This window comes from Varanus komodoensis, unplaced genomic scaffold, assembly GCF_004798865.1.
Source record: "Varanus komodoensis strain SLA01 unplaced genomic scaffold, ASM479886v1 scaffold36, whole genome shotgun sequence".
NCBI classification, from domain to species: domain Eukaryota; kingdom Metazoa; phylum Chordata; class Lepidosauria; order Squamata; family Varanidae; genus Varanus; species Varanus komodoensis.
In genome coordinates this window covers 5212549-5238862 of record NW_025335873.1, presented here as the reverse complement: position 1 = coordinate 5238862, position 26314 = coordinate 5212549, and the positions used below count along the sequence as shown (strand labels likewise).

The following is a 26314-nucleotide window of genomic DNA, read 5'->3' as shown; positions in this document are numbered from 1 at the left end:
TGATGAGTGAGGGAAGGATTCACACAGCAATGACGATGAAGGCGATGATGATGTTCAAAACAAGACATGATATTCTCAGAGCCACACAGATAAGCAGGCTGTGGAGCACCGGAACACGTTCTGAAAGCATTCAAATTTCAAAGCTTTTGTGTATCCCACCACAAGAAATCCATCTGAGCAGGTCTGCATGGAAGCGGCAGGTACAACATTCCAGATTAGGGCTCTCTAGTAAGAAGCAAGGGCTGGATGGTTTGGGAGAAAACACTGTCTTTGCACGCAATCCTAATAATGATGGGCATTTCCCTTGGAAAGTCAGTGGGGCCTTTTGCATAAAACACAAAGGCCCCCTTTGATACTAACAGGCAAGGTCCCTCATTCTCTCTTATGCATATTAAGCAATGCGCTCTCTCTCTCTCTCTCTCTCTCTCTCTCTCTCTCTCTCTCTCTCTCTCTCTCTCGTGCTCTCTCTCTCACACACACACACACCGCTATACTGAGCACTGCCATCATGATCATTAAATAAGAAATTATATTCTCGGAGCCATACAGACAAGCAGTCTTGGGAGCAAGCACACATCGGATCCAGTCCCAGAGCCCACCTGCCCCAACCCCAGACCAGTTATATGCTGCAAAGCATTGGCATAACCTGCTGAACATCCTCACCCCCTTCCATGGTTGAAGACCAGTTGATCACTGGACTTGCAGTCTTGCCGCTGTTTCCCCAACAAGCTCCGTGAGAAAGATGGGCAGGGCCTGCAGTGGCTCATAGGAGCATCAGCCCAGCCCAGACAACTCTGTCCCTTGCAGAGGGTGGGGGTCCTCCACTCTAACAGCCGGGGCTCAGGCACCCTTTGTGGCACCTTCCTTCTAAGGAGGGTACCTAGCTAGCACCGCCTGGTGCTCGGGCCCAGACAGGGCTCTTCCTGCTCCAGAGAAAGCCCTGGAACAGCAGGAGCACTCGACACATGCACGAGAGTTCACACACGTGATTCTGAAGCTTCTGCAGAACCAGGAGGATGAGAGCAGCAGCAGCTGACCAGTGAACAGACGCTGGTGAAAAACGGTCCTTCTAAAAGGCGCTGTGGGCAGGGGAGTGGCAAGAGTGAAGCAGGAGCTCCCAGTGCCCTCTAACTGGTGCTAGCACTGGCACAACCTAAGGGAATTCTCACTTGGGGCTGCACTAAGAATGCTCTGTCCCCGGGACTCCCATGGGAGCAAGCAATGCCCAACAACTCCATTGGATTATGGAGTTATAGAGAAAACAGATTCTCTAAGGATCTGTTTTCAACCCAGCCAGAACTTTGTTTTGGCTCCAGAAATAGATGAGTCAAAGAAAAAGTTCTGAATTCTTAAGCGTCTGAGAAGAGCAGGGCCTTGTCTGGATTTCTTCTGCAGCCAGGCTTATCAATCCTTTTGGTGCCAGATTTCCCATTAAAATCATGTCTCCTTCATGGTTTTGCAAGATGGAAGGCTTGACCCTTCCAGTAAACACAATGGAGAAAGAGCTGGGGGAAAATCTTGAACCTCTTCAAGAACTTGTAGTCAAAGAGAGTTCTTTGTCCAGGACCCTGGAGAGCTGCCACTGTCGTGTGTGCTGGATACGTTAGTGGTCTGACAGAAAGAAGCGTATCTCTGGAAATTTGCTGACCATTCATATTCCTCCAAGATCACCATTCTCCTGTCTCTGTCAGTTGATCTTCTCCACTTCGGACAATTCTGTCGAGCTGCAGGTGCTGTTCCACCTGACTCCAGGCATTTCACTTTGAATCAAGACTCTTGCTTACCCAGCACCACCTTTTCCACAAATTGGCAGAGACAGGGTGCCCGACCGAGTGCGATGTGCCGCCCTGTGGCGATGCTTGGGAGCTGGCCACTGACCAGCAGCCGGATGTAATAGCCACTGTAGATTGTCAACAGCTGCTCCGCCATTGCCTGAAAGAAGTCCAAGCATGAACACTCGTTGAGGGCCTCCAACCCGTGGAGACCAGTTTGTTTCCCAATACCTATCCACTCAAACTCCAGATCTGCCCAGTTTTGGTTCTGGAGGTGTGCCACCTTCCCCGGCATTTGGTTCTGGAGGCATTCCAACCTTTAGAAGAGGCGTGCAACCTTTCCAGCCTCGGGGTCCACGTGGGCTGCTGACTTGGGATCCTCTGGTTTCCTTCCTGCAGCAACCCACAGCCCTGTTCCTTGGACAGCCCACAAGAATTTGGACCCGGTGTTGGGGGGCACATGGCTTTCTACAGCAACGAACTCAGCTGCGCACATCCCAACCGTTCTCATACAGGGCAGTGGGACGCACGCTCTGGGGAAGGGGAAGGGAAGGTTTCTCCATGGAGAAGCTTTGCCAGTGAGGTCAGGTCATTCACATTGTCCACCCTTGAGGGGCACACTTGACCTTGAGTGAGGAGTCTGTGAAAGCCTCCAAAAATGCATGCGCATGACAAAGAGGAGCCTGAATTGCCTTCCTGTAGACAAAGGGCCAACACTGTGAAATGCCCCCCCCCACTGTCACCAGGGCCACACCCATGTCCTACAATGCCAGGATCAGGCATGGACCCACCAGCAAACTTGTTCTCCTCCATCTTCAAGGAACTAAAACAAGATGGGAAACTTGTAGAGCTTAGGCCAAACTCCAGAAGCCTTCTGGATCCACTTTGTTTAGACTGCTGACCAGAATGGTCTTTCCTTTTCCCAGACGCCCACTCAGTGGGAGGAAAAGCGGGGGGGGGGGGGAGAGCCAGGTGCTCCCATCCAATTCTGGCTGGCACTGCGTAGACTCTCACAGGTGAGCCCTGAGGAACTGGTGCTTTTTGCAGAGGAAAATCCCCTACTCCATGCTACATACTTTTAAAAATGATACCAAATCTTGCAGAATCAGAAAAGGCAGGGCTGGGAATCCAGGTTCCCCTTCCAGCCACCTTGAAGCAGAAGTTCTGGGTCCTTGTAACAACAACAAAGATTCATTTAAACCCGTCACTGATATTTGGAGCTCTTACAACGCAAGCATTGCAACAAGCTTTCCAAAGTCAAAAATCATTCTGGGTGATAAGAAAGCATGATAAAAAATTGAAATAGGGTGGGTGGGGAAAAAAATGCACGCCACATGAGGACTTTTGGCAAGATTTTCTGCCAGACATTCCACCCAGAAGACTACTCCTTGCTAAAATAAATGCAGCGGTCTTAGTGGAATGATGCCGAAAAACGAAGAACAGCCCCACACAGCCCTGAGAAATGTCACGTCTACTACTTCCCCTGGATTGCTGTCCTGTTCCATGCTTTAGCAATGCTGGAGGGCAGAGGATCAACGGTGGCATTAAATGTGTTGATCCATGACATGTCTGTCATTTGTTCTGTGGGGTGCATGCAGCTAGCATTTCCCAGTTGTGCTTGGAAATGTCACAGGAGATGCCTCATGGGCTTAAGGTCAACAGATGGAACTTTTCTGGGAACAGAAGGAAGTCCAGACACCCACCCAAACCTCAGACATCTCAGTCAGAGCAAAAGCAGTTTCCTTGCAAACTCGGAATAAACTCCCACCAAGAGCTGCTTGCCTCTGGAGGTCCTTCTGGAAGAAGATGCAGGAAGTCCTGAAATGTCACTGCATTCCGACTGCTCTTCCGTCTCTCTGACAGCAGCGGAGATTCCTCCACAGAGCTTTCTGGCTTCTCTTCCAGACCTGGAAGGATTGTGGTCTCGATCACAATGCGGAGTTCATCCAGACGGCGCTTCAGAGCCAACTGAAAAGGAGAGTGGGAAACGATAGCGCTCTAACACACACGAGGGGACCAGGCAATGACGCCAACCCTACTTGGTAAGCATTTTCATTTGGTGCCCTAAGCACCCTCAGGCATGTGCAAAGTATATCGAGAAAAGACAAGAGGGCATTCGCACAGTGCAGAATGGGTGTTCTCGCCAGACTGGGTAGTGTCGCTCCACCCGTTGGCCAGCTACTCACAATCCTCTGCAGCTGCAGAGAGCAGAAGTAAGTGGATCTGACCACGGGGGTCCAGCAGGCCAAAGGCCAGGGCTAGTGCTGAGAATCACGCCCAATTTCTGGACGGCAGACAGGACTATCTGCCCCAATACTGACCCAGAACCAGCAAGGCTGCAGCAGCATTTCATGGGATCCTATGGAGCAAAGGGCTCTGGCGCAGCTTCCTACACCCAGCGTTTGGGCAGCGTTCCCCCCGTCGAGCGCGCCCACAATGGCACCTGTCTCCCCTCCCAGCACACCTGCTTCAAATTTTTGTGATTAAAAAAAAAATTTACAGAACGGATTAACCTTATTTGCATTGAACCTTATGAGGAAATTCGCTTTGGTGTACAATTGTTTTGGACTACAAGCATGTTTCCAGAATGAATTATGCTTGCAATCCAAGGTTTTACTGTAAATCCGTTCCATAATGGCTAAGCAAATAAACACATGAAAGTTTCAGATTAAGAAGCCATGCATAACAGAGCGTTAGTTATTTTGGAGATTAAGCACAGAGCAAGGGACCACTTAAAAAGGGAGCTGAGTGCTGGATTAACTGGATAATTATTCCTCTTCCATTGGGGGATTTTCTTGCAATTCTTTGCAGCAATGGTGCAACTGAATCAGAAAAAATGAGATGGATGTTTGCAATCAAAAGATGCATCTCTGCAAACGATTTGTATGCTTGGCTGTGAGAACATGTACAAAGCTCTTTTACCCAACAGTTGAATTCCATCTCAGCAAAGTGCTTGGAGACCACATACCAGTTGGAGGTTGGGAATGCAGGCCAAGAGGGAAGCAGAATCCAATCAAAAGGGAGCAGAGTCCAAAAAGCCAGCATTTTGCAGCTTAATGTTCTTACCACCAGAAAACGCCATGGAAACACGCTGCCTTGCAAACTTACAAGGTGTCGCATACAGATACTTAAAAGCGTTTTTCTTCTAAACCTTCCATGAAACTGAAACTAAACCAGCTCTCTGCAAGCCCCTTGTGTGACAAACCACTGAGCTGTTAATTGTTTTTGTCCTGTCACGTTGTCCACACCCATGGGTTTTAGCAGAGCATGTTTGGGTTTGGGAAGCCACAAAAAGAAACAACAGCCTGTTCTACAGATTCTTGGTACTGCAGTGGCTGGCTGGGATGTCTGAATTCAGAAAACAAAACCATCGTGGTCAGAAGGGTGGCCCAGAGAGTCCCCTGGCAAGGAGCTCCAGTGACAGCTGCCATTTCATGCAGTGGAGGCATGCCTGCTGTGCCCGCATATTCTTCGCGGCATGGAATCAGAGAAGAGTCGAGTTGGAAGGGGCCATGAAGGGCATCCAGTCCAACCCCCTGCTGTTGCAGGACACCACATCACCCCATCCCACTCAGAGGGCTGCCCAGGTTCTTCTTGAATGCCTCCAGTGTGGGAGAGCCCCCCACCTCTCCAGGCAGCTGGTCCCACTGCCGTATTGCTCTGACAGCGAGGAAGCTTTTCCTGATGTCCAGCCTGAATCTGGGTCGTCGCAACTTGAACTGATTGCTCTGTGTCCTACACCCTGGCATCAGCAAGAAGAGATCTTGACCTCCCTCTCTGTGACAGCCTTTGGAGTACTTCTAGAGGGAGCTCATGTCTCCACTTGGTCTTGTCTTCTCTCAGTCTCTGCTCACAGGACGTTTCCAGACCCTGGATCGTTTTTGTTGTCCCTTTTTTTTTGGAGGAGCAGGCAAACTGCTGACTGGTGCTGAGACAGGAGCAGGGCTCAGCTGCTTCCACCACTTCCCCAGTCGTGCCATAGTGGGAGGGCGGAGGATCAGCTGGGAACTGTGCTACTCCCTGACTCCCCCAGCACCCCTCACAGGGTGAGCGAGAGAAGAAGGAATCAGGTGTGCAGTCACGCCTGCTTGGGACTGCACCACTCTGTTGATTATCCAGAGATCGGCACCCCACAATTGCTTATTGCTATGTGCGAACGCAGCCCCGATGCTTTCTTTCGCTTCCTCTTCCCGGCTCCTTTTCACACCTCTGCTACAGCTGTTCTTGTGCTGTCGCTGTTGGGTGCCATCAAGTCATCTCCAGCTTATGGAGACCCGATGAACAAATGTTCACCACAATGTCCTGTCTTTGGCAGTCCTGCTCTTGCAGACTCCAGGCTGTTGAGTCCATCCATTTCATCACTGGTCTTCTTCTTCTGTCTTCGACTTCTCTCCTAGCCTGATTGTCTGCTCCAGCTCTCAAAATTAATGTTACCTACCACAAAAAGGCCTGCCCACCTTTTGGAATGGAAGAAAGCTGAGCAAAACCTGGAGAACCACCCATTCTCTGTGGTCAGAGAATGAGCCATCTTGGGAAGCTTGGAAGGTCCTACAGTGTCTCCAGGTGGGGTGGATTTGTCCTGCCAAGCTGAGGTTCCATTCCCTGTTTATATCAACACAATTTCAATATCTTTGCTAGGTTCTTGAGGTCACCTACTGCTCCTTACAGACTTTTTGCCTTAAAGCTTACCTCCTGGTTCCTCTTCATTTCTGCCACAGCATCTGTCAAGGAGTGAAGGCATGGTCCCACATCGAAGTGAACAAACCAGAGCTGCAGAAATTGGAAGAAAAGTGTAAGACCCCATTCCCCTGTGGTAGAGTCCCACAGGACTGTTCAGATTATGTTCTGACCCTACGATCAGGGTTTCTCAGAGAGAGTCAAGAACATCAGAAGTTAAGTCTGAACATTGACACAGAACCCTCTGGAATCTTGAATGAGAACCACACATTACATATGACTGTAAAATCAAGGCAACATCAGACATCGGAAAGTAGGTTCAATTGGGCTTCAGGACCTTCTCTTTGTTGGTGCTCTCCAGACTCATCCTCCCTCCTTACCAGCAGCCCACCAGTGTTCACTGTGCAAAGCATGCAGGGCTGTAGTGATGGTCCCAAACCACTGAGCTTCATGGTCGTGTGCAGACTGGATCCAGATATTCAGCGTTCCGGCCTTGGGTTCCAATCGCTAGCCATGACCCACCACATGAACTAGATTGGGTTGCAGTTGATCAAAAGCCGAATCTGAGTCAGCCACGCTATGAGACTGAAAGGAAGGCACATGCAGCTTCGGGTTGCCTCAACTGAGTATCGTTTTCCAAATGGCAGGAATTAATAGTCCCCATAGCTGTGCTGATCAAACCTCACTGCAACATCCATTTCTGGAGACCAAAGTTTAAGACCGAAACAGGAATGAACTCAGAGAAGTGCAATGAAGATGAGAAAGGAACTAGGAGCAAATCCTTAGAAAGAGAGATGGGAGGTACTTGCAAGGTTTAGATTTGAGATAGAGAGCCTGAGAGGAATCTAATGGCACGTTTCAAGTACCTAAAGGGTTGTCACACAACTGTTGTTTACTAAGATGGCAGGACGTGAAATACTGGGTGTTAGTTACAGGAAGGCAGATTTTGGCTGAGCTGACAGTCAGAGACAATGGAAATAACTACTCAGAAGGCTCTGAGGTTTCCATCGGTCGAGGCCTTCAAGCAGACACCGGGCAGGCCTCTGTCAGAGATGCTTCGAACATAGCGCAGGGTTGGATTTGATGGCTGAAACGTACCCTTCCGATTTTGCGATACTATACTCCTAACTCCTCATGCATTGGGAGAGGCATGGAAAACCCCACAAATGAAAACTGTTTCTGAATGACTCAAAATATGGAACATTGTTTAATTAAACAACTCCACTTATTTTCCGAGAAGTTATTTGAGACATCAAGTGTCTTGTTTATATGATTTGTTTTTGTTTATACATTTGGGGAAACAGTTTTTGAGGGTAATCAGATGCCTTACTCCTTCTCATAATTAGGATTCAAGGCTCTCCATCCCCGGCAGTATTCCAACAGACCGTGGACGGCTATCATTCAGAGATGCTTTAAACCAAATGCCTGCGCTGAGCAGGAGGCTGGACATGAAGGCCATCAAGTTGTTTCCAACTCATGGTGACTCTGTGAATGTTTTCCCTGCAAGGTGTCCTGTCCTTGGCACCCCTTAAGGTGCACCTTTCTTCTTCAGGAATAATGGCCACGTCCGCAGAAGAGAATGGTGATGCAGGGAGAGAAGCTACCAGGCAACAGAGGTAGTCGAAGGTGAGGCTGGTGAAAGATCTTTCACAGGCATCAGCAGTGACACTCAAGCTACCTCTAGCAAAGACAAAGGTAAAGGCAATGGTTACTCTCACATAACCCCAGTCCTCTATCAGCTCCACTGCCTTCCCATTGAAGTCTGGGCTCAATTCAAGGTGCTGGTTATCACCGATAAAGCCCTTAACGGCTTGGGACCTGGATAGCTAAAGGAACATCTTCTTCCGTATTTGCCCTCCTGCCCCCTGAGATCGGCAGCAGAGGCCCTCCTCCAGGAACCCTCCGTGAAAGACATTAGGAGGCAAAGTACCTGGAGGAGGGCCTTCTCTGTGGTGGCGCCCCATCTGCGGAATGCGCTCCCCAGAGAGGTCCGCCTGGCGCTGTCATTATTTGTTTTCTGGAGCCAGGCTAAGACCTTTTTTTATTTCAACTATATTTTAATAACTCTTAATTTCATCTATAGGTTTTAATTTGCAGCCAGGGTGAATCTGGATTTTATTTGTATTATATTTATTTATTTTATATGAGCTGTCCCGAGGCTATGCGAGGGGACGGCATACAAACATTCTAAATAAATAAATAAACAAACCACTGCTTAATATTCTGACCTTGTAAGCCCTAGCCTGAAGCAATCCAAAATGGCCTTCCAATGACACCATGATCCTGATCCTAATTCTTGCATTCGTGGCCGCCTAAATATGCCTAGCAATTAACTCACATATGCCAACTATTTCAGAATGACTCACAAGTATGGGGCATTGCTTAAAGAAGACAAATTATGTCCTGAGGAGCCATTTTAAACAGTCTGTTGAGTTTTGGAACGCTAACTTGATGGAAAGCTACAGCCATTTTTCTTCCCTGAATCATGATTCTCTGAGCTCTGGAAAACGCTCACGTGCATTTCAAGAGACAGGAGCTGAGGCATGTGGTGATACTTGAAAGCATTCTTGCTGACATCGGCTCTTCCTAACTTGCAGTGAACTGCACATAATTCTGTTCTATTCTCACTTTATTTTTCTATTCTTACTTGGCTCCTTCCTACTCTATGTTTCTAAGAGGAATGCACACAAAAAGTATGAACAGATTTAACTTTTAAAACCATCTCAGAGTTCAGGACTCCCCAAACTTAAAACTGGAAAAGGAGACACCGCGTACTAGAATTCATGGACATTGCAAGATTGCTTTATTCTTAGATTCTGGACTGCAAAGAGTGACTTCCTGTTTTACCACTTAAACTGACTGTCTTTTATGGAATTCCTAAGTTACGCAAGATGCAATGGAGAAGTTAGAACAAGACAAGTCTGTGCTCTGATTATTTTCCTGATTGCACACTCTGGTTTGCAGAGCTCCAATTCCTTCTCTAAGGAACACTTGAGAAGTTGCCATCATGCTGTGGAGAACAAAGCCAAGGAAGGCAGGACCTCACTGACTCTGCTGCGAAGCAGCCTCCATGGGATGCTTCTCACCAACCTGGCATCAGCCATTCCATCTGGCTCTAGCAACAGGAAGAAGCTCAGTCATGCCACGATTAAGCTAAAAGAGGCTTCTTTTCTCCTTGAGCTATGCATTCCAACTGATTGGTATACAAATGGTTTAAAGCAAACCAGATGCTGAGTTTGCATTCTTTCCCTCTCCCCTTCCATTGCCTTTCCTTTTTCTGGCATATTTTAGATTGTAAGCCTGCAAGCAGATTTTGTCTCATGATTTGACCTTGCAGGCTGCTCTGGGAGCTGTTTTTGGCTGCCAAGGGGAGCAACACCCATTTCAACAAATTTTGATTCTAGATATGTTTAGATAGAAAAAAGTCTCCAGCCAGTTTGCTGTGAGTTGCAGGAGTTTTTCAAGGCTTCTGCCTGGAGCTGGATTTCAACTTGGCTTACTTGCTGTCAACAGCTTGGTTCCACACCCAAACAGCTCAGAAATGGTATGCTAAACCTTTCAGGGAGTTGCATGGAAAAAAAGCTGGGAAGCCACCAGTGGTGTTACTCAATAGCTCTGTGACTTCTCTGCCCCTAAATTAGGTCTCACCTCTCCCCATCTAATTCACATTGTCAAGACACCTGTGCCCCAAAGTAAGGATTATCTACAGGCTCCAGGAACAGTAATCATCATTTTAGCAGTGCAATTAAATGATGCTGATTTTTTTAATGCATCCATTGTGAAGGATGTGTCATCTCTGTGGTCATGATAGGGGAGAATTTTGCCTGGTCTGCATTTTCACGCAAACTAACTGAATCACACTTCCAGACCAAACATGTGGTTTGCCCCTTAGATTCCACGCTTCTCTGAAGGCTGCGATGCAGCTCTCAGCTCAAAAATTGCTGATAAACATTTGTTTATATGTATACATTAGGGATTTGTGTATATTTTCAGGAGAGCTGCATACAGCTGTGTCTCTGTATGCAGCTCGAGGGCAGGACGCACTCCAATGGAGCCAAGCTCAGGGAGCCAAGGTTCAACTTGGATGCCAGGAAGCACTTCCTGACAGTTGGACCCCCAGGGTGTGGAATGGGCTTCCTCGGGAGGTGGTTGAGGCCCCATCGGTGAGGGTGTTCAAGGATAGGCTGGACATGCACATGGTGAGTCAGAAGGGGCGAGTCGGAAGGGGTCTCCCGGGCCATCTAGTCTGACCTCTGGCACCAGCCAGCTCCGCTCACGACATGCCCACCATAATATGCCTTGAAGCAAAATAGCTGGCAGGGAACTCATCTCAAGGCAGTGGTCAAGTAATGAAGAAGTCAACCACTCCTGGATAGCTCTCCAGACATTTGGACTCCAGCTCCCATCAGGTCCAACTAGCCTGGCCAATGGCCATGGAGGCTGAGAGCTGGGGTGTGAAATACCAGAAGGTACCGGGTTGAGAGTGCAACAGTGAGAAAACTCTGCCCTCTACTGGCCACCGGTTCTAAATGCCAGTATCCGGAGCAGTGCGTGGCATCCGCTGGTGGTCCATGTTCACTGCCCACATTTTCCCAGGACCATTTCTGATTTGCCGCAAGAACCAAGGTTCTGACACCTGTTCAGGCTGTCCGCTCTGCGAAGGATTGGATCAGGATTAGTGTTAGAAGGGTTAAAGCCATGAAGTCAGTGTGCAACAGACCAAAAAAAAAAAAAAAAAAAACCCCGGAAAGCATTCATAAAAGGATGCAAAAACTGCAGACGGATGCAAACGTATCTGCTAAATTGACGCAACACAGAGAATAATATTCCATCCGGCATGAAAACCACCAGATGAAAGTTTTAGCCCCAGTCCACTTCCCAGTTCACAAGTTCACTTCACGCTAATTCCATATCAGCTTGCAAATGTGGCAAAATCAGACAATTTTCCCAAATGTACCAATGCACGTACTTTTCCTAGTATGTACAATTTTTGTCAGTGTTTTTTCCCTAATAAAACACAACCTTGTTTGTACTTCCCCTAACAGTTGTGCACTTGCCCTTAAAATGCACGTTCTTGTGTGCATTTACCATCATGTGTGTATTCCTCTTTTTATGGAGGAAAAAGATACTAGTCCTCATTACTGTATGGTACCTCCTGTATGCCTAAGTTCAACAGTTGCTGGGAACTTGGGCATCAGGTTCTGTTACACTCGCTGCCTTGCCTGGGAATCCAGTGGGCGGCTGGTCCGCCACTGTGTGAACAGAACGTTAGACTCAGTTGTTTGATCCAGCCTGGCTCTTATGTTCTTCATTACTAATAGCACCGTATTCAAGTCAGCAATATCATTCAGAATAGGCACCGTGCCCCAGAGCTGGAGGGGCAGAGAAGCAGCCCAGGAACAGTGGTGGGTCATGAAAGGATCCAGGCTCAGACCCCCTGGACAAAAATCAACCCACAAACTTTCATATACTTTTTTCATATGTGTGAAAATCTCTGGACCAGGCAAGGGCAGGCTTTTGAATTTGGGGGGTGGGGGGGATATGCAGAAACTATTTTGAGGGGCAGCAGGAGGTGAAGCCCATGCATGACTAAAAGCCAGGTAAAGCTTGGAGAGAGATGGAGAAGGCTGACGTCTCAAGGCCTTGTCTTGTCTTGTGGGGCTTACCTGAAATACACACGTGTTGCATTGGGCTATAGGTACGAAAGGGAGAAAAGTTCCCATAGAATTTAGTACACAAGAAAATGGGATTCTGGAGCATCCCTTTTCCCTGCTGCCAGGCAAGGAGTGGGTTTTCCCACACTGAAAAGATACCTGCGGGACGCTGCGATGCTTGTCCGGAACAACCGTGAATCCCACCAGGAATCCGTGCTTCATGCAGGCTTCGTTGGCCGCTGCCAGCCGCATGTCAGTATTCACGTTCATCTGGGAAATGAGAAGTGGAAAAGTGGGTGGGAGGGGAGCCGTTTCTCAGCCTCCCAGCACGGGGCTGCGGTCCAGCACGTCCAGAGGATCTCAGGTTGCAGAAGAGGAGGACTGGAGCATCCCTGAGCGACAGCCACCTGGTCTTGGCTTTGACACCTCCAGCGGAGGTCTCCCAGACGAGCCAAGGGGACAGAGGTGGCCCCCGGGATATCAGCAGGCTCCGGCTCCCATCATCCCTGACTCCTACACCACCGGTTGCCACACGAGAGACAACATCGCCGAGAAGACGCAAAGGCAGCCCATGGGGACACATCCATGCTTGGCGGCTGCACTTGACCCCGGAAGGACCGCTACGCATCCTCTGCCCAGGAACAGTTGCTTGTTACAGGCGTGTGCAGCACCCTGCTGGGGCTCTTTCCTTTCCCCCAGAAGAAGCAACTCATTTGATTGCTATGAAGGCACTTTGCAGCCTCCAATGGCAAGCAGTCGCAGGCCAGCCAGGCCAGGCCGGGGCATTCCCCACAACCTCTCTGGACACGCCCCACATTCACTTGCCTCCATCTCCCATTTCTGCATCACAGGCCTTAGAACCAGAGAAGGGCCGAGCTGGAAGGGGACAGAAGGCCATTGGGTCCAAGCCCAGCTCCGGGAAGGACACGCCATCGAACCATCCCTCTCAGATGGCCGTCCGGCCGCCTCCAGCGTGGGAGAGCCCACCACCTCCCTCGTCCTTGGTGCCATTGCTGTACTGCTCCAACAGTCGGGAAGTTCTCCCGGCTGCCACCGAAGTAAGGTAGGAGAGATCCTGCCCGTCCCCTTTGTGACAGCCTTGCAAGTCCTTGCAGAGTGCTCTCACACCCCTCCTCGGTCCTCCCTCTTCAAGGCTAGACAGGCCATCTGGTGCGGATGCGGGCAACCCATGGCTGAGAGTGGCCCTCTGGGACCATCTGTGCAGCCTCTGTGCATCCCTCCTTGTCTTTGCCATGGGGATGAGTGGACACCTGCGGCCATTTGGAAGTGCCGCACTGCAGCGATTTTAAGCGGCAAGCATTGCTGGGATGGTGGGGAAAGCATGATGCAGGCATTGCCCCATTTATATGGGGTGTGTGACCCACACCTAATGATCTGCTGTAGGATTTGGGGTGAGGGTCACACACCCCATAAGAAATGCAGCCATGGCTGCGTTATGCTGGGAATACAAAATGGCAGCCCCCGGCAACTGGCCAACCAAAGCATCCAAGAAAGATCAATGCCTCCCCAAAGGAGCCATGAAGGAATATAAACAAGACATGGAAAGAAAGCCATGGGTGACTCGTGGCATGTTTTGTAATGCAGGACACCTTGGACCAAAAGGACATTTTTCAGTTCCCTTTTTCTCCTTTTTGGCAAAGAATCGACACCCCTCCTGGCTGTTGAACCACTTTGGAAGTCCAAAGCAGTGTAGATCCAGCCTCTTCTTACCTTGCTTTGGTAGCGAAGAGTTATCAGCCTGATGGTCAGGGCAGCTACAAGCGACACCAAGGTGACCACAATACTGACCACCCAAGGCTTTCCTGCAGCAAATGTGATCAAGGTCGAGTAAAGATTGAGCCAGAGAGTCACATACAGAACCTGAAAGGACAGAGCAGAGGCGGGTCTGCTTGAGCATAGCATGTCAGCAGCTAGACCATCCCATCCACGCCTAAGTGGCCAAACTAGAAAAGTTCTTTTCCCAACCATGAACCAAACCCTCTGGAAAAGAAGACAGCGCCACCATTAGAGCTCAGGAACCCAAACAAAGCTCATTAAAACAACATTTTCTTAAAATAAATAAAGTACTGAAAGGAAGAAAAATGTGAAAGAAAAATAAGAATGCCAAGGGATCTTACATGGATATAACACATCCATGCATAACTGGCCAATTCCTCCCAAAAGCCCAAATTTCTGTCTTTCTGTGAATTAGTACTTTGTTGAAGCTCATAGAAAAGATAATTATAGTTCTCTAGATCAACAGATTTTCCAACCACTTTGAATCAATTATAAATCATCAACAGTATTTTAATGAGCTTCCCTTTGTTCTATAAGTTAAATGGCATATAGTAGAATTTCCATCTATCATTAAATTCTTCAGTCAGTCTTCTATTTACCTAATTTTTTATTTTTGCCATCACGGCATACTCTGCCAACTTACTTTTCCCATCTTCAATTGTTGGACGTTCTGGTGTTTTCCATTTAGAACCAATCGTGATTCTTGCTGCAGTTGTCATATATTTGAATATCTCTAACATGTTCTTTGAAAAGTCTCTGGCACTCTATTCAAAACCATATTCTTAGGAAAGGTGATTTTAAAGGTTTTTGTGTGTCCACCATGTATCGACTTCCAAAATCTTTTAATTTTATCCCAAGTCCACCACGTATGGTAGAAAGTCCCATCTAGCTGCGTACATGCCCAACTTTTTCTATTATAATTCTCTTCCATAACAAAGCTCATGTTGATCAACACTGTCACCCAATATGGCGGCTAAGTTCGGAGTAGGGAGCTTGGACCCAGAAAATCTTGGTCCAATTTTCCCATGCCACAATTATGTTTGCAGTCCCCCATGTCTTTCTCTACCCCGCCAGGACCCTAATAAAAGCATCCATGTGGTTTCAGACCTCAATAAACATGCCATTCCCCTGATTCTCACTGATGCCAAGTGGTCCTTACCACGGTAATGGTTATCCCCAATGCTCTAGAGTTGTAGAATAGATACTTGCTCACTTCTGGCTTCAGCACTGCATGTTGAATTAAGTTTTTCCACTGGTCCACAGTCATCTGTTTCAGTAACAACACAGAAATTATCTGTCTGTCCAAGTTTAGTGGCCACGATGCAGCACCACATCTGGTGTGCTTTCATTGAGCAGGATTGGTGTGGCCTAGACAGTGGGCAGTAAGACAGACCTGAAAACGGGTGGTATCCAGGTAAACAGCCTCCTTACATATCCCAGGATCCCACAAGGGAAGGGCTTGTTGTTCAACTCCTCCCCCTGTTTCCCCCTGTTTTCATTTCCTCCCCCTGGGCCTCTTTCCCCCCCATCCCTCCCGATTCACCTGGCCATCCTGTTGCCTGTCTCCCACCCAGTCCCCTGTCAAAGTTCCCCAGGCAGGGAAATGAAGGCAGCATCTTGAACATAAGAGACTGGTCTGGCCACAGCTCCAAGCATCCCCATCTCCAACAGGGATTATGGAAATTATAGTCAAGTCTTCACTCTCTCAGGCCTAAGAAGCTGCCCAAGCATCCAGACAGTTACTGTGTCTGATTCCACAATGAAACACAACCAGGAGGAAGAGGGAATTTTGTTCTCTTCATTCAGGGATCTCCCACTGGATCTACCATTCAGATCGCTGAACGAAGGGAAGCCTGGTAGATGCTGCAGCTTGGCCTGGAGCATGAGCAGAAAAGCTCAGAAAAGCTCAAAGAAGTCCAGGTTTCGTCCTCTGATCCTATTGAGTGGGGAACTTCTCCATTCCACATGCCCTACTGAGTGTTTCATGGCACGCCTTTGATTTTAAACGTGCCATGACCTGCTCTTTGCTGCTCTAGGATGCAGAACTCAAACACGTGGGTGAAACTTCTGGAGACGCAGATTCTGGCTGAATGTGAGGAGGACCTGCCTAAGGTTACAGGCTGTTTGACAGTGGGATAGAGGGCCTTCGGAGGTGGTGGGTTCTTCCTTGGTGGAAGTCTTTATGCCAGACTCCTCCAGTGGGAAGGCCTCCAGATATTTTAGACTACAGCTGCCAGCATCCAGAGCCAGCAATGGGCAGGGATGATGGAAGTTTGGGTCCTAAGCACCTGGAGGGTACCAGGATGGTGTCATGGATTTAAGCAGAGGCTAAATCACTGACAGAGTGATGTATTCTGCACTGGAAGTCATGCTTTCCAACTGCTAGCCCATATTTAGCTCTCGGAGTTGAATCTGTTATGTAACCTCGGAATGCTATGAAATTGTCTGTCAATAACATTTGTATTTTTTGCATGCATGGCCCCTACACATTCTAGCTGTGAGTCTTCTAATGCTCATATTTAGGCTAAGATCCTATGTGTGTTTCCTTGCATTTAAGTCCCATTGAACTCAATAAGATTTAATTCTGAGCAGGCACACAAACGAGGATGCTCTCAATGGCCTGGATTTAGGTGACCCTGGTTGAACTTAGCCCTCGTTGAAATCAATGGGGCAAGTCAGCCATGGCTTAACTTGAATCCCCTCAAGTGCAGCAGGAGCAAAGTTGGTTGAACCAACCTGGTCCACCCTGAGATAGTAGCAAAAGAAAGCACCTGTAGAAGATTCCACACCAAGGGGCTGCCCCACTGACATCTTTTTGGACCTGATTTTTCACCAGGTGCATGCTACATGCACGAGACCCTAGAGAGGCCTGGTGGCATCCTGGGAGCATCCCTGGCTGCGAATTCCAGCAAGAAATGGGACCTCACCTGGATTCCCATGGCCTTCAGTCTCTCTATCCAGATATTCACATCAAAAGGGGTGGAAGAACAGAACTGGGGGAGGGTGAGGACGAGGAGTGCTTGCCCGTTGAGAAGCTCTGGAAAGCAACAGTAAAAAACATGAAGTTCCTGGACCAGGGGAAGAGCAGGCTGGGCCATCGCTCAGTAGTTTGCACCTGCTTTGGGTGCACAGGCTCCATGGAATGTTCCCCAGCATCTCCGGTTAAACCCATAGAAAAGACCTTCAGATTTCTGCATGAACCTTCATTGGAGTGAAGGGGCAAACACTTTGCATCGGTAGGTTCAGTCCCTGCCATCTGCAGTTAAGGAAACTCACAGGAAGGACCTGGGACCCTGGAAAGCTGCGACCAGTCACCGTGGACAATCACCACCATCCTCCCAGGGTGTTATGCAGGGAGCTGATGGGAGTTGCACTCTAAAACTGCTGGAGGGGGGATCAGAGAAGGCTGTGTCCTGGCCTCCGAGAGAAGCCCCTCCCTCACCTGCAGCTCACAGACCAGGTTGCCCTTCTCGTACACAGGCGCCAACACGGAGCCGCCTCCCCTATTCGAACGACTGACCTTGCCAATCATGCTCACCCCAGAGGAGACTCTGACGGTACCCCAGGATTTCTCCAGAGCCCAATCAGCTATTCCTGAGGGATCACAACTGAACTACCAGGCAGTGCCTTTGGAAATTAAGCCGGCTCATCATCATCATCATTTTTTTTAAAGGCATTCGTGTAAAACGATAGCCTGGTGCATAGCCATTACGACGTGTAAGAGTCAGCACAGAACAAAAAGGCAATGAAGGCAAAATGGCTCTCTCCGAATCTCACGACTAGCCAATTGGTATTAGAAAAATAGGCATTATACTGAATTAGACCCTTGTTTAATCCAGTTCAAAACTTTGGACACTGAGTGGCCCAGGATAGAGTCTTAGCTACTCCCACCTGGAGATGCTGAAGTTCGAACCCGAGACCATCAGCATGCAAAGCAGATGGTCTGTCACACTGGGCTAAGGGATCACTAATTTTCTCTCTGGAAACCAGCCATGTGGTTGCCTCACTTACCTTTCCTCCACAAATCAGAGAGTTCTTCTTCTTTTTTCCAACAGTAAGAGATAGAGAACGGCCAGGCTTCTTCTTCCTCAGCCATACTTTCTTGGCTTTTCCCACAAGCCACTTTGGAAGGACCTTTCTCTCTGGAACTCCTACAATCATATTCTGAAAGACACAGTTCTCCGTATCTCCGTTTTCTGCATGAATGCTGTTGGATTCTTTCCCTGGAAAAGCATAGAAAGCCAATCAGGTCTGTTCCTCCATACCATGCCCAAAAGGTGGTAGAAACCTGGAAATGAAGATCATGCCATCTTCAGGTGGAACTTCAAGAGGACATCCAGCTGTTTCAGCTCTTTTCAGAAGCTCTGCTCCCAGGACTGCATGTTTTTTTCACTTCTTCCTCTCGCTCTCGTGAAGTTTTATTGAGTCATTCACTGAAGCAATATTATAATCACCAGACTCGGGGCGAGGCAAAGGGAGTGAAACCTGGCTAGAGGCCCACTGTTATTGGCAACACCCGCCCCACATTTGCCAACCTCGGAACACTACAAAGGAGTCTTCTTCTTCTGTGTGTTTGCAGAAGCTGGATCAGCTAACACAAACTCCAGCCTTTTTCTTGCTTTTGGTTTTCTTCAGGGCACGCACTGGAATGCACATGCATAAATACTGGAGCACTGTGGTTAGAATTTTCACAATCACAGAATGGTGCAAGAGTATAGTTGGGAGAGGCCAGAAGGCCATCCGGTCCAACCTCCTGCTCAGGGCTGGACTCCCAGTTCAACCATCCCTCCCAGATGGCTGTCCAGCTGCATCTTGAGTGCCTCCAGTGTGAGAGAGCCCACCACCTCCCCAGGCCCTTGGTTTCATTGTTGCACTGCTCTAGCAGTCAGGAAGTTCTTCCTGATGTTCTGATGGAACCTGGCTTCCTGCAACTTGAGCCCATTATGCAAGGCCCTGCATTCTGGTAAGACCAAAATCTTGTCCTTCCCCTCTGTGACAGCCTTTGAGGTACTTGTAGAAACTCTCCTATCACCCTTCAGTTTGCTCTTCGGAAGACTAAACATGCCCAGTTCTTTCACCCTCTCCTCAAAGGACTTCGTTTCAAGTCCCTGGATCTCCCTCGTTGCCCTCCTCTGAACCCTTTCCGGCTTGTTGCAGTGCTGAACAGTGTCGTTTAGGGGGCAGGTCAGCAGCCACTTTTTGGAGAAGGGAATTTCTGTTACGGTGCTGAGCAATGTGCACAGAAAGGGCACGGGGGGAGGATGCATCGAAGTCCCTTTGTCTTCAAGGGACCCTTTCCACATGGCAATCAGCTGTGAGAGGTGGGGTCTGCAACAGCATGTTGCAGTGCAGGAAAGCAGCCAGCCTTTCTGCCTTCCATGCTCCATTCCAGCCCCACTTTCACTGTTTTCTCTTTCCCAGCCAAGAACTTCTTTGGCCATTGATCATGCACAGACCACATTGGGTTGGTTTGCCTCCATTCCTTAGTGTTTTATTTCCCTCCTGACAGATCGTTGGCATTTCTGCAATGGCGGGGTCCCCCAAGTGTGCCAACTGCTCCCTTGTGTGTGCGAACAGAGCCTATTTGGTGTGAATAGTCCTCAGCTTTACTACTTGCTCTTAAAATAGGTAGGATTCAATGCCTCTTTGGAACAGCAGAGCAGAAAACAAGTCCCCTGTTGTATAAAAAAGAAAATGCAGTCTGTGCTATTTATAAGGACATTCTGGAGGTGCAATTCAACCGATACAAATGTGATGCCATTTGGGGGAAATTATATCCATCAGTGCAAAGGTTTCGGAGAGATGGAAATGTATGAAATTGCAGGGTACCTGTTTTGTCTGCAAAAAAGATCTATTGTGTAACTTAAATGATGATGTGGAAACAGTGGATTTAGAAATAGAAAGCAGAATATGAGTCAGCCATATTCTGGAAATGCAAAAACAGCATATTAAATTTTAGGTTGCAGCCATTAAAATATAAGTTTTCAAATCTTGAAAAGTAAGACTTTCATTCTATTCTCGACTGGTCAGACTGACCCAAATTCAGTGTCCAGTTCTCAGATTTAAAGAACTTGGATGGGTTCCAAGAAGGACAACAGAGATGAGCAGGGGAATAGACAATAAGTCTTATGGAGAAAGATGCAAGGCATGTACTCGAGAACTCAGTACTGATCGGGACAGGGTAACAGAGAAATATCTGAAGGGTTGTCATACAAAAGGGATCATCAACCCAGCCTCTACCACCCAGGACTGCAGGACATGAAATAATAGACATAAACTCAAATACTTTGGCCACCTAGTGAGAAGGACGGACTCCCTGGAGAAGAGCCTGATGCTGGGAACAATTGAAGGCAAAAGAAGGAGGGAGTGGCAGAGGATGAGGTGGCTGGATGAGGACACTGGGGCAGTGGGTGTGGGCTTGGGTGGACTCTTGGGGATGGTGGAGGACAGGAAGGCCTGGAGGAATGTTGTCCATGGGGTCACGATGGGTCGGACGCAACTTCGTGACTAACAACAACAGGGAGGTAGATTCTGGATCGACATCAGAGTCCAAACAGCCAGACAATGGAAACAGCCGCCCTCTGTTGGTGAACTCCCCATCACTGGAGGTATGCAAGTATGGACTAGCTGCCCTCTGTCATCCCACTTTACCCTTCAGCAAGAGGTTGGACTCAGAGGCCTAAGTGGACCTTTCCAATTCTGTGACACTAAAATTCTAGCTCTTAATACATTGGGAGTCACAAGAATATGTACAGAAGTCTACTGGAAACCTCACAAAAGCCAACTATTTCAGAATGCTTCAAAAATGGGACATTGCTTGAAGACGTCCACTTCTTTTTCAAGAAGTTATTTTGGACATCATGTTGATAGTGATGTATGTGTTTGTGCATTATGTCTTTGTATATACAAAGACAAATTTGAATATTTGTCTCCCTCTGTCACAATCCTCTCTTTGTAAAAGTCTTCCAAGAGCATATCAAAAGGCAGAAACTGTGAGAAGCTTCCAATGTTTCTTGGAAATGTATTTGTTCACACTGACTTCCCTTTTCTTGTGATGCTGTTTTATTCTCTCTCTCTCTCTCTCTCTCTCTCTCTCTCTCTCTCTCTCTCTCTCACACACACACACACACACACACACACACACACAGATGTTTGCATCAGGAAAAAATTGCACTGCTTCACTCCAAGCCATATTCAAACAAGGAACATTCACAGCTGAGAAAAATATTGGCAGTGCAGCACAACTGTTTTCATTATCAAACAAAAACAAAACAAAATACCAACACTCTAGGTCTGCTTTCTTTCCAGTTTTCCAAGCAGCAACCCCTCTGGCTCTGGACATGACTGCCAAGATCACTCGGGACACAAACTTACACATGTTTAGAGAAAACTCCTACAATTCCCAGCATCCCCTATCCTGGCTAGATGCGGGAACTCTTAACTTCCACTGGATCATGCCCTTTGGGGACTTTTCTGGGCTACGGGGGTTCTGTCTTCTCCCTTCTCCCATGAATCAGGGAATGACTATCCATTTAGTTAATGGCCAATTCTAAGTAGGAGACTTATTCTCTGAATTGGGATAGTTCTGGATCCTTCCATTGAGAGGTTGTTGTGCTGTATTGAGGTTACCAGTATCTGTTAGCATCTGGCCAAGGTACCCGGGTCCCAGAGAGGCCATAATTGGCGAACCAGTTAAAGATCATGGAAGATGCTTGAAGCACTGTAGTCTCAAGGGACTCCAGTGAAGTGATGGAACCAAAGGTTGTCCCAGATTATGAAGCTTTCACAGGAAGTGCAATTTCCATCCAGAGCAGAGCGATAAGAACCTAGGGAGGTGGGTTAGACTGAGATTGTTCCACTGAGTTCCATGACTAACTAGGTTTTCAAACCCAGGTTTTCTGGCCCCAGATCACTCATTCCCACCTACATTCAGTTATAATCACATGCATTCTGATATTTCCATAAACATGGACAGAATAATTATTTCTAGAGTATTACAGGAGCTTAAATGCACGCACAAGCAAATGTCTTTGAAGTCTTCTGAAAAGATGCATGATCACATGGACTGGCTGCTTCATTTCCTGTTTATTCCTGTGCTTACCATTCCTGTGAAATTTAGGAGTCCCGTCGGCTGCACGTGTACAGGATGGAAGCACTGTGCTTCCCACGGTCCAATTTTAGCTAGTTCTGTTGCACTGCACAGAAGGTTCCGTTCTGCCAGCGTCTCCCAGGGTGTCAAATACGAAACTATGGGTAGAGGAACAAAACTTGCAGAACGTCAGTCACCAAGTAAAAGGAAGTTCAGGAGATAGAGCATGTCCTTCTGGGTATTAACTTAACCCTTTCACAGAGAGATTTTTTTTTCAACAGACTGCACAGATTCTAGAATTTGGGGGTTTGATTTCCAAACTACGGAACAGCATTGTGTGATGAAATGCTTTCTTTTAGAATTTCAGGATGCGTTATCCAGCCTTTACATCTCCCCAAAATTTTATCCATTGTGCCAGAGAGATGACTGGGAATGGAGAAGGTAGTGCCTCTGCCTTCTCCCCACATGGACAGGCTGGGCGCACCAAGCTTTCCCACTCTGCACTGTCACTGGGAGCCATTTCCAGCTTGCTGGGGAGTGTCTTTAAATAAAGGGGATCTACAAGATCCCCATTTTCAGCAGCCACCCCTCAAAGAGCCCCCAGTGCTACCCTAGAGGGGCTGCCCTGCTCATTTAAAAAATCTGCAATTCAACACAAAGAGATGAACTCGTTTATTTTCCTTTTATCTGACTTTAATCTGACTATTTGCACAAATTCAGATTGAAGGGTTAGCACACGAGGAAGCCCAGGACTGGCACTTGGCAAAGTGGGGGTCTGCTGGAAAATCTCGAGGACTCTTCCTGAGGGTGCCTTTCCAAGCAAAGCACAGTTTGCAAAGAGTTGCAACATTCATGAATATTTGGTATCTCGACAGCATGGACACATGGAAGCTCAAGAGGGACAGAATAATCCCAAGAATTCTGCTGAAATGGATGTTGGGGGGCAGGTTATGCTCTCCTTTGCTGCCCAATTCCCAGCATGATCCCAGGGAAACCAGTTTGGAGCTAACGGGGGAAGGAGGAGGAAAGGAAAATCGCTTACAAGTTTCTTTCTGGATGGTGCTCCGTTTCAAATCTTAGGAGGACTGGGGTTTCCATGGACAGAAGATCACAGCAAGGTGCCAGAATTGCAATAGTTTTACACTGGGATGAACAAGGAGGAAGATGAATACATCAGGGGGGAAAAGAAAATGCAAAGAGGCCACAACGAACGACTGGAATGCTTTGCTTTCCATCCCTCTCCTGTTCTCCTGGCAACTGCAAAAAAATGCAGTCATGTGTCTTTCAAATCCTCTGGCTTGGCGTCCTTTGGACAAACGCTTCACTCCTCCCACCCATCGCGACGTTAGGCAACTAATATTTTACAGCGTTGCGGCAGAGTGTGAGCAACTCACAGCTCACACTGTGATGCAACACTGTAGAATATGAGTTAGTGCCACATCTGCAATATTAAGATAGCAAGCCCAGACATAAGCCCACGGATGATCCTATCGTAAGTCAGGCAGGGTGTGGAGGATCAAGACAAGTCGAAGTGGGGTAAACAGAATTCAAGTGTGGAGAACCCTGTTAGGCTGCTACTAAAACGATGAGGACTGCTGAAGAAGACGCTCTTATTTACTTTGTTTTTATACCACCCAGTAACCAAGGGCTCTCTGGGCAGTTAACACAGGAAGTAGGTTCAGAATCAGAAGTCAGAACATTTAGAATTGGACAGCTCTGAATCTGGGAGTTCGTCTTGAGCACATCGTCTTTCCTATGCAAAACTCACCCATGGTTACCCTCACATTTCTTTTATTTCAGCAGTATGAGAAATAAATAAATGTAGAAATGTTGGCGGGGGCATCACTGGGTTCCTGTTTTATTGATTGATTGATTGATTTATATCCTGCCTTTTTCCTACAAAGGGCTCAAGGCAGCTTGCATCATTCTCCCCCTCCATCTTATCCCCACAACAACCACCCTGTGAGGTTGGGCTGAGCGTCTGTGACTGGCCCAAAGTCACCCAGCTGGCTCCATGGCTGAGCGGGGACTCGAACCCGGATCGTCTGAGTCCCAGTCCCATGCTCTTAACCACTAATACTGGGGATCGGGTTTCCCTGGTGCTGCCTTGCAGGAGACCTGCTGGTACCTCCAAGTCTCACCTCGTGCCCATCCCTGGGTGCACGGGCCATCACCACAAACACGATAAGAACCAGGATGCTGCATCGGCCATTCCCCATCTAGTCCAGCATGTCATTTCCCGCAGAATCCAGCCAGCTGCCGCCAAGAAGACCACATGCATAAGCTGACACACCCCTCGTAGTGCACAGGTAATTTTTAAGCTACATGTAGGGCAAAATTGCCTGCGGCAAGATCCCAAATTCCAGCTTAACTCGTGCCCGCCCTAGCCATGTTGCAGTGAAGAAATATGTAACTCAGTTAAACAGCGAGCAGTGGAAACATTCTGGGACGCCGATTATGAACCACTATCTTGAATTCCAAGGGTTTAATTTATGTATTATATTTGCATTCCACCTTTTTCCCACTGTGGAACTCAGGGCGGCTACATGAGGTTCTCAGGTGGTCTCCCCCCCAACCTCAGGCCAGCCCCAGGCTTGCTTAGGTTTGGTGGAGTGGGTGCCTTATGCACCTTCAAACCATATTCTGGGCGGGCATCAGCAGCTGGCCCTGAACTGGAAGGAACAAGGAGAAGGGGAATGTGGTGGAGCCCCAGGACGGATGGCAGGGGAGCAGAGAAGAGCGAGAGAAGCAGCACCCCTGGGGGACACCCTAGCCAAGGGATCGTCAAGAAGGTGCAGCTAGCACCGGTTAGAAGAGCCCTGGTGTCATTAGAACATGCTTCTGATCACCCTTGGGAGATATTTCTTCTGTTAAAAGGAAGATTTCAGTGAAACATCACCACCACCAATGAGTAATGTTCACACATTCTCAAGATTCGAATGTTATCACAAATTTTGAGTCAGAATCACTTGATCCTGTTCCTAGAGCTGGACTGATCCACTCACCACCTGTCATTTTGCTTTATCCTGGTTTCCAGACGTGGTTCAAATGATGTATATGCGCAGGTAGCCGTGGTTTTGTGTTCCTCTCCTGCCGCAACCAGAGCCAGTAACTTGGCCCCTTGGAGAAGATTCAAACTAGCCATCCACAAACAGCAACTCACACACAGGGGACCTCAAGAAATGGTAAAGTTGAGTAAACCAGCAATATAGAAGGGCCTACGAAGAGGCAAGGGAGAATTTAAGAGCTGTGTGCTCAGCAGTATCTCAGGACCAAATCTGCAAATAAACAAAATGTCATTTCACCATCTGTGTCTTGGACGAACAGACGGCTTCATTCCAGTGCCTGAGTCAGAAGACAAGCCTATTTCCTCCTCAGTGAGGTCTCCATGGTTGGATGGTGCATATGCTGAATGTTCCTGCCTTAACACAGCTTGCAGGTTCATCACCAGGAATGGTTGGTGGACATTCTTTGAATAGAAAGAATGCCTTGGAGGTCAGAATCTCCTTCTTTGGCTGGATAGCCATCAAAGCCTGGAAGGAGTTCACATCCCTCCGGCCAAAGTAAACATGTTGACAACAAGTGCCTCCTAGAGGTTTGTGAGAAGAAACCAACATTTCAGGGGGCTCCCACTGTTCCTATTGGCCAGGCCTGGTCCCCTAAGTTCTTGCTATCTGTCCCTACTCCATGAGGGTCAAACGACACGTGACTTTTACTGTGTTTTAGCTGTTGACAAAGGCAGAGCACCAGTTTCTGGCAAAGGATGCATTTCCTTAGAGACTGCTTTCTGGGGCTGCATGCAGGTGGTTGGCAGGACTCAAGCCAGTGGCTGGGAAGGTCACCCTTTCCCTCTGCTTCTCCCCTCCCTTTCTCTCCACCTCACTTCGTTTCGGACATCAGCTGCCCCCTTTGTCTCTCCTGTCCCTGAAAGGCTGCTCCTGTTTTCTCCCCAACAGCCCATCGCTCCTTTCTGGATGCAGCTTGCTTTGATAAATCACCTCTCCTCCTCACTTCCCTCTCCCTTTCTTCTCCACCCAGCAGAGTCAGAAAAGGAGTGGAACACTGACTGCTCACAGGAGTTATGAGGTTTTCGTTTACAGTAACATTTCCTGGGAGGCCCCTGGAAGCTCAAGCTGCCAAGCTGTACAAGAGCAAGCTGCTCGACCACTTTGGCACAGCATTTTGCCGAAATGAGCCTCTGCAATTGGTCTTCCTTCCGTACTTCTGATAACTGATTTGCATGCACCTTTGCCCTGAATTCTGAGCTTCCCCCTCTAATTCTGTTGAATTTCCACAGAATTCAAGCAGCATTCCCAATATTTGAT

General features: G+C 48.0%; 1 protein-coding gene across 1 annotated transcript; it reads right to left on the bottom strand.

Moving 5' to 3' along the window:
* Positions 1-509: 509 nt before the first annotated feature.
* On the bottom strand, positions 510-25151 carry TMEM268 (transmembrane protein 268). The gene is made up of 12 exons (XM_044440065.1): positions 24995-25151; positions 24131-24245; positions 23032-23132; positions 22002-22147; positions 17912-18123; positions 16828-16937; positions 15060-15167; positions 13835-13984; positions 12263-12373; positions 6462-6542; positions 3555-3740; positions 510-1932 (listed from the first exon to the last, which is right to left on the bottom strand). Exons 5-12 carry the CDS (start codon positions 17994-17996, stop codon positions 1768-1770), a joined length of 996 nt encoding a protein of 331 aa, XP_044296000.1. The 5' UTR covers positions 17997-18123; positions 22002-22147; positions 23032-23132; positions 24131-24245; positions 24995-25151; the 3' UTR covers positions 510-1767.
* Between the last annotated feature and the right edge of the window lie 1163 nt (positions 25152-26314).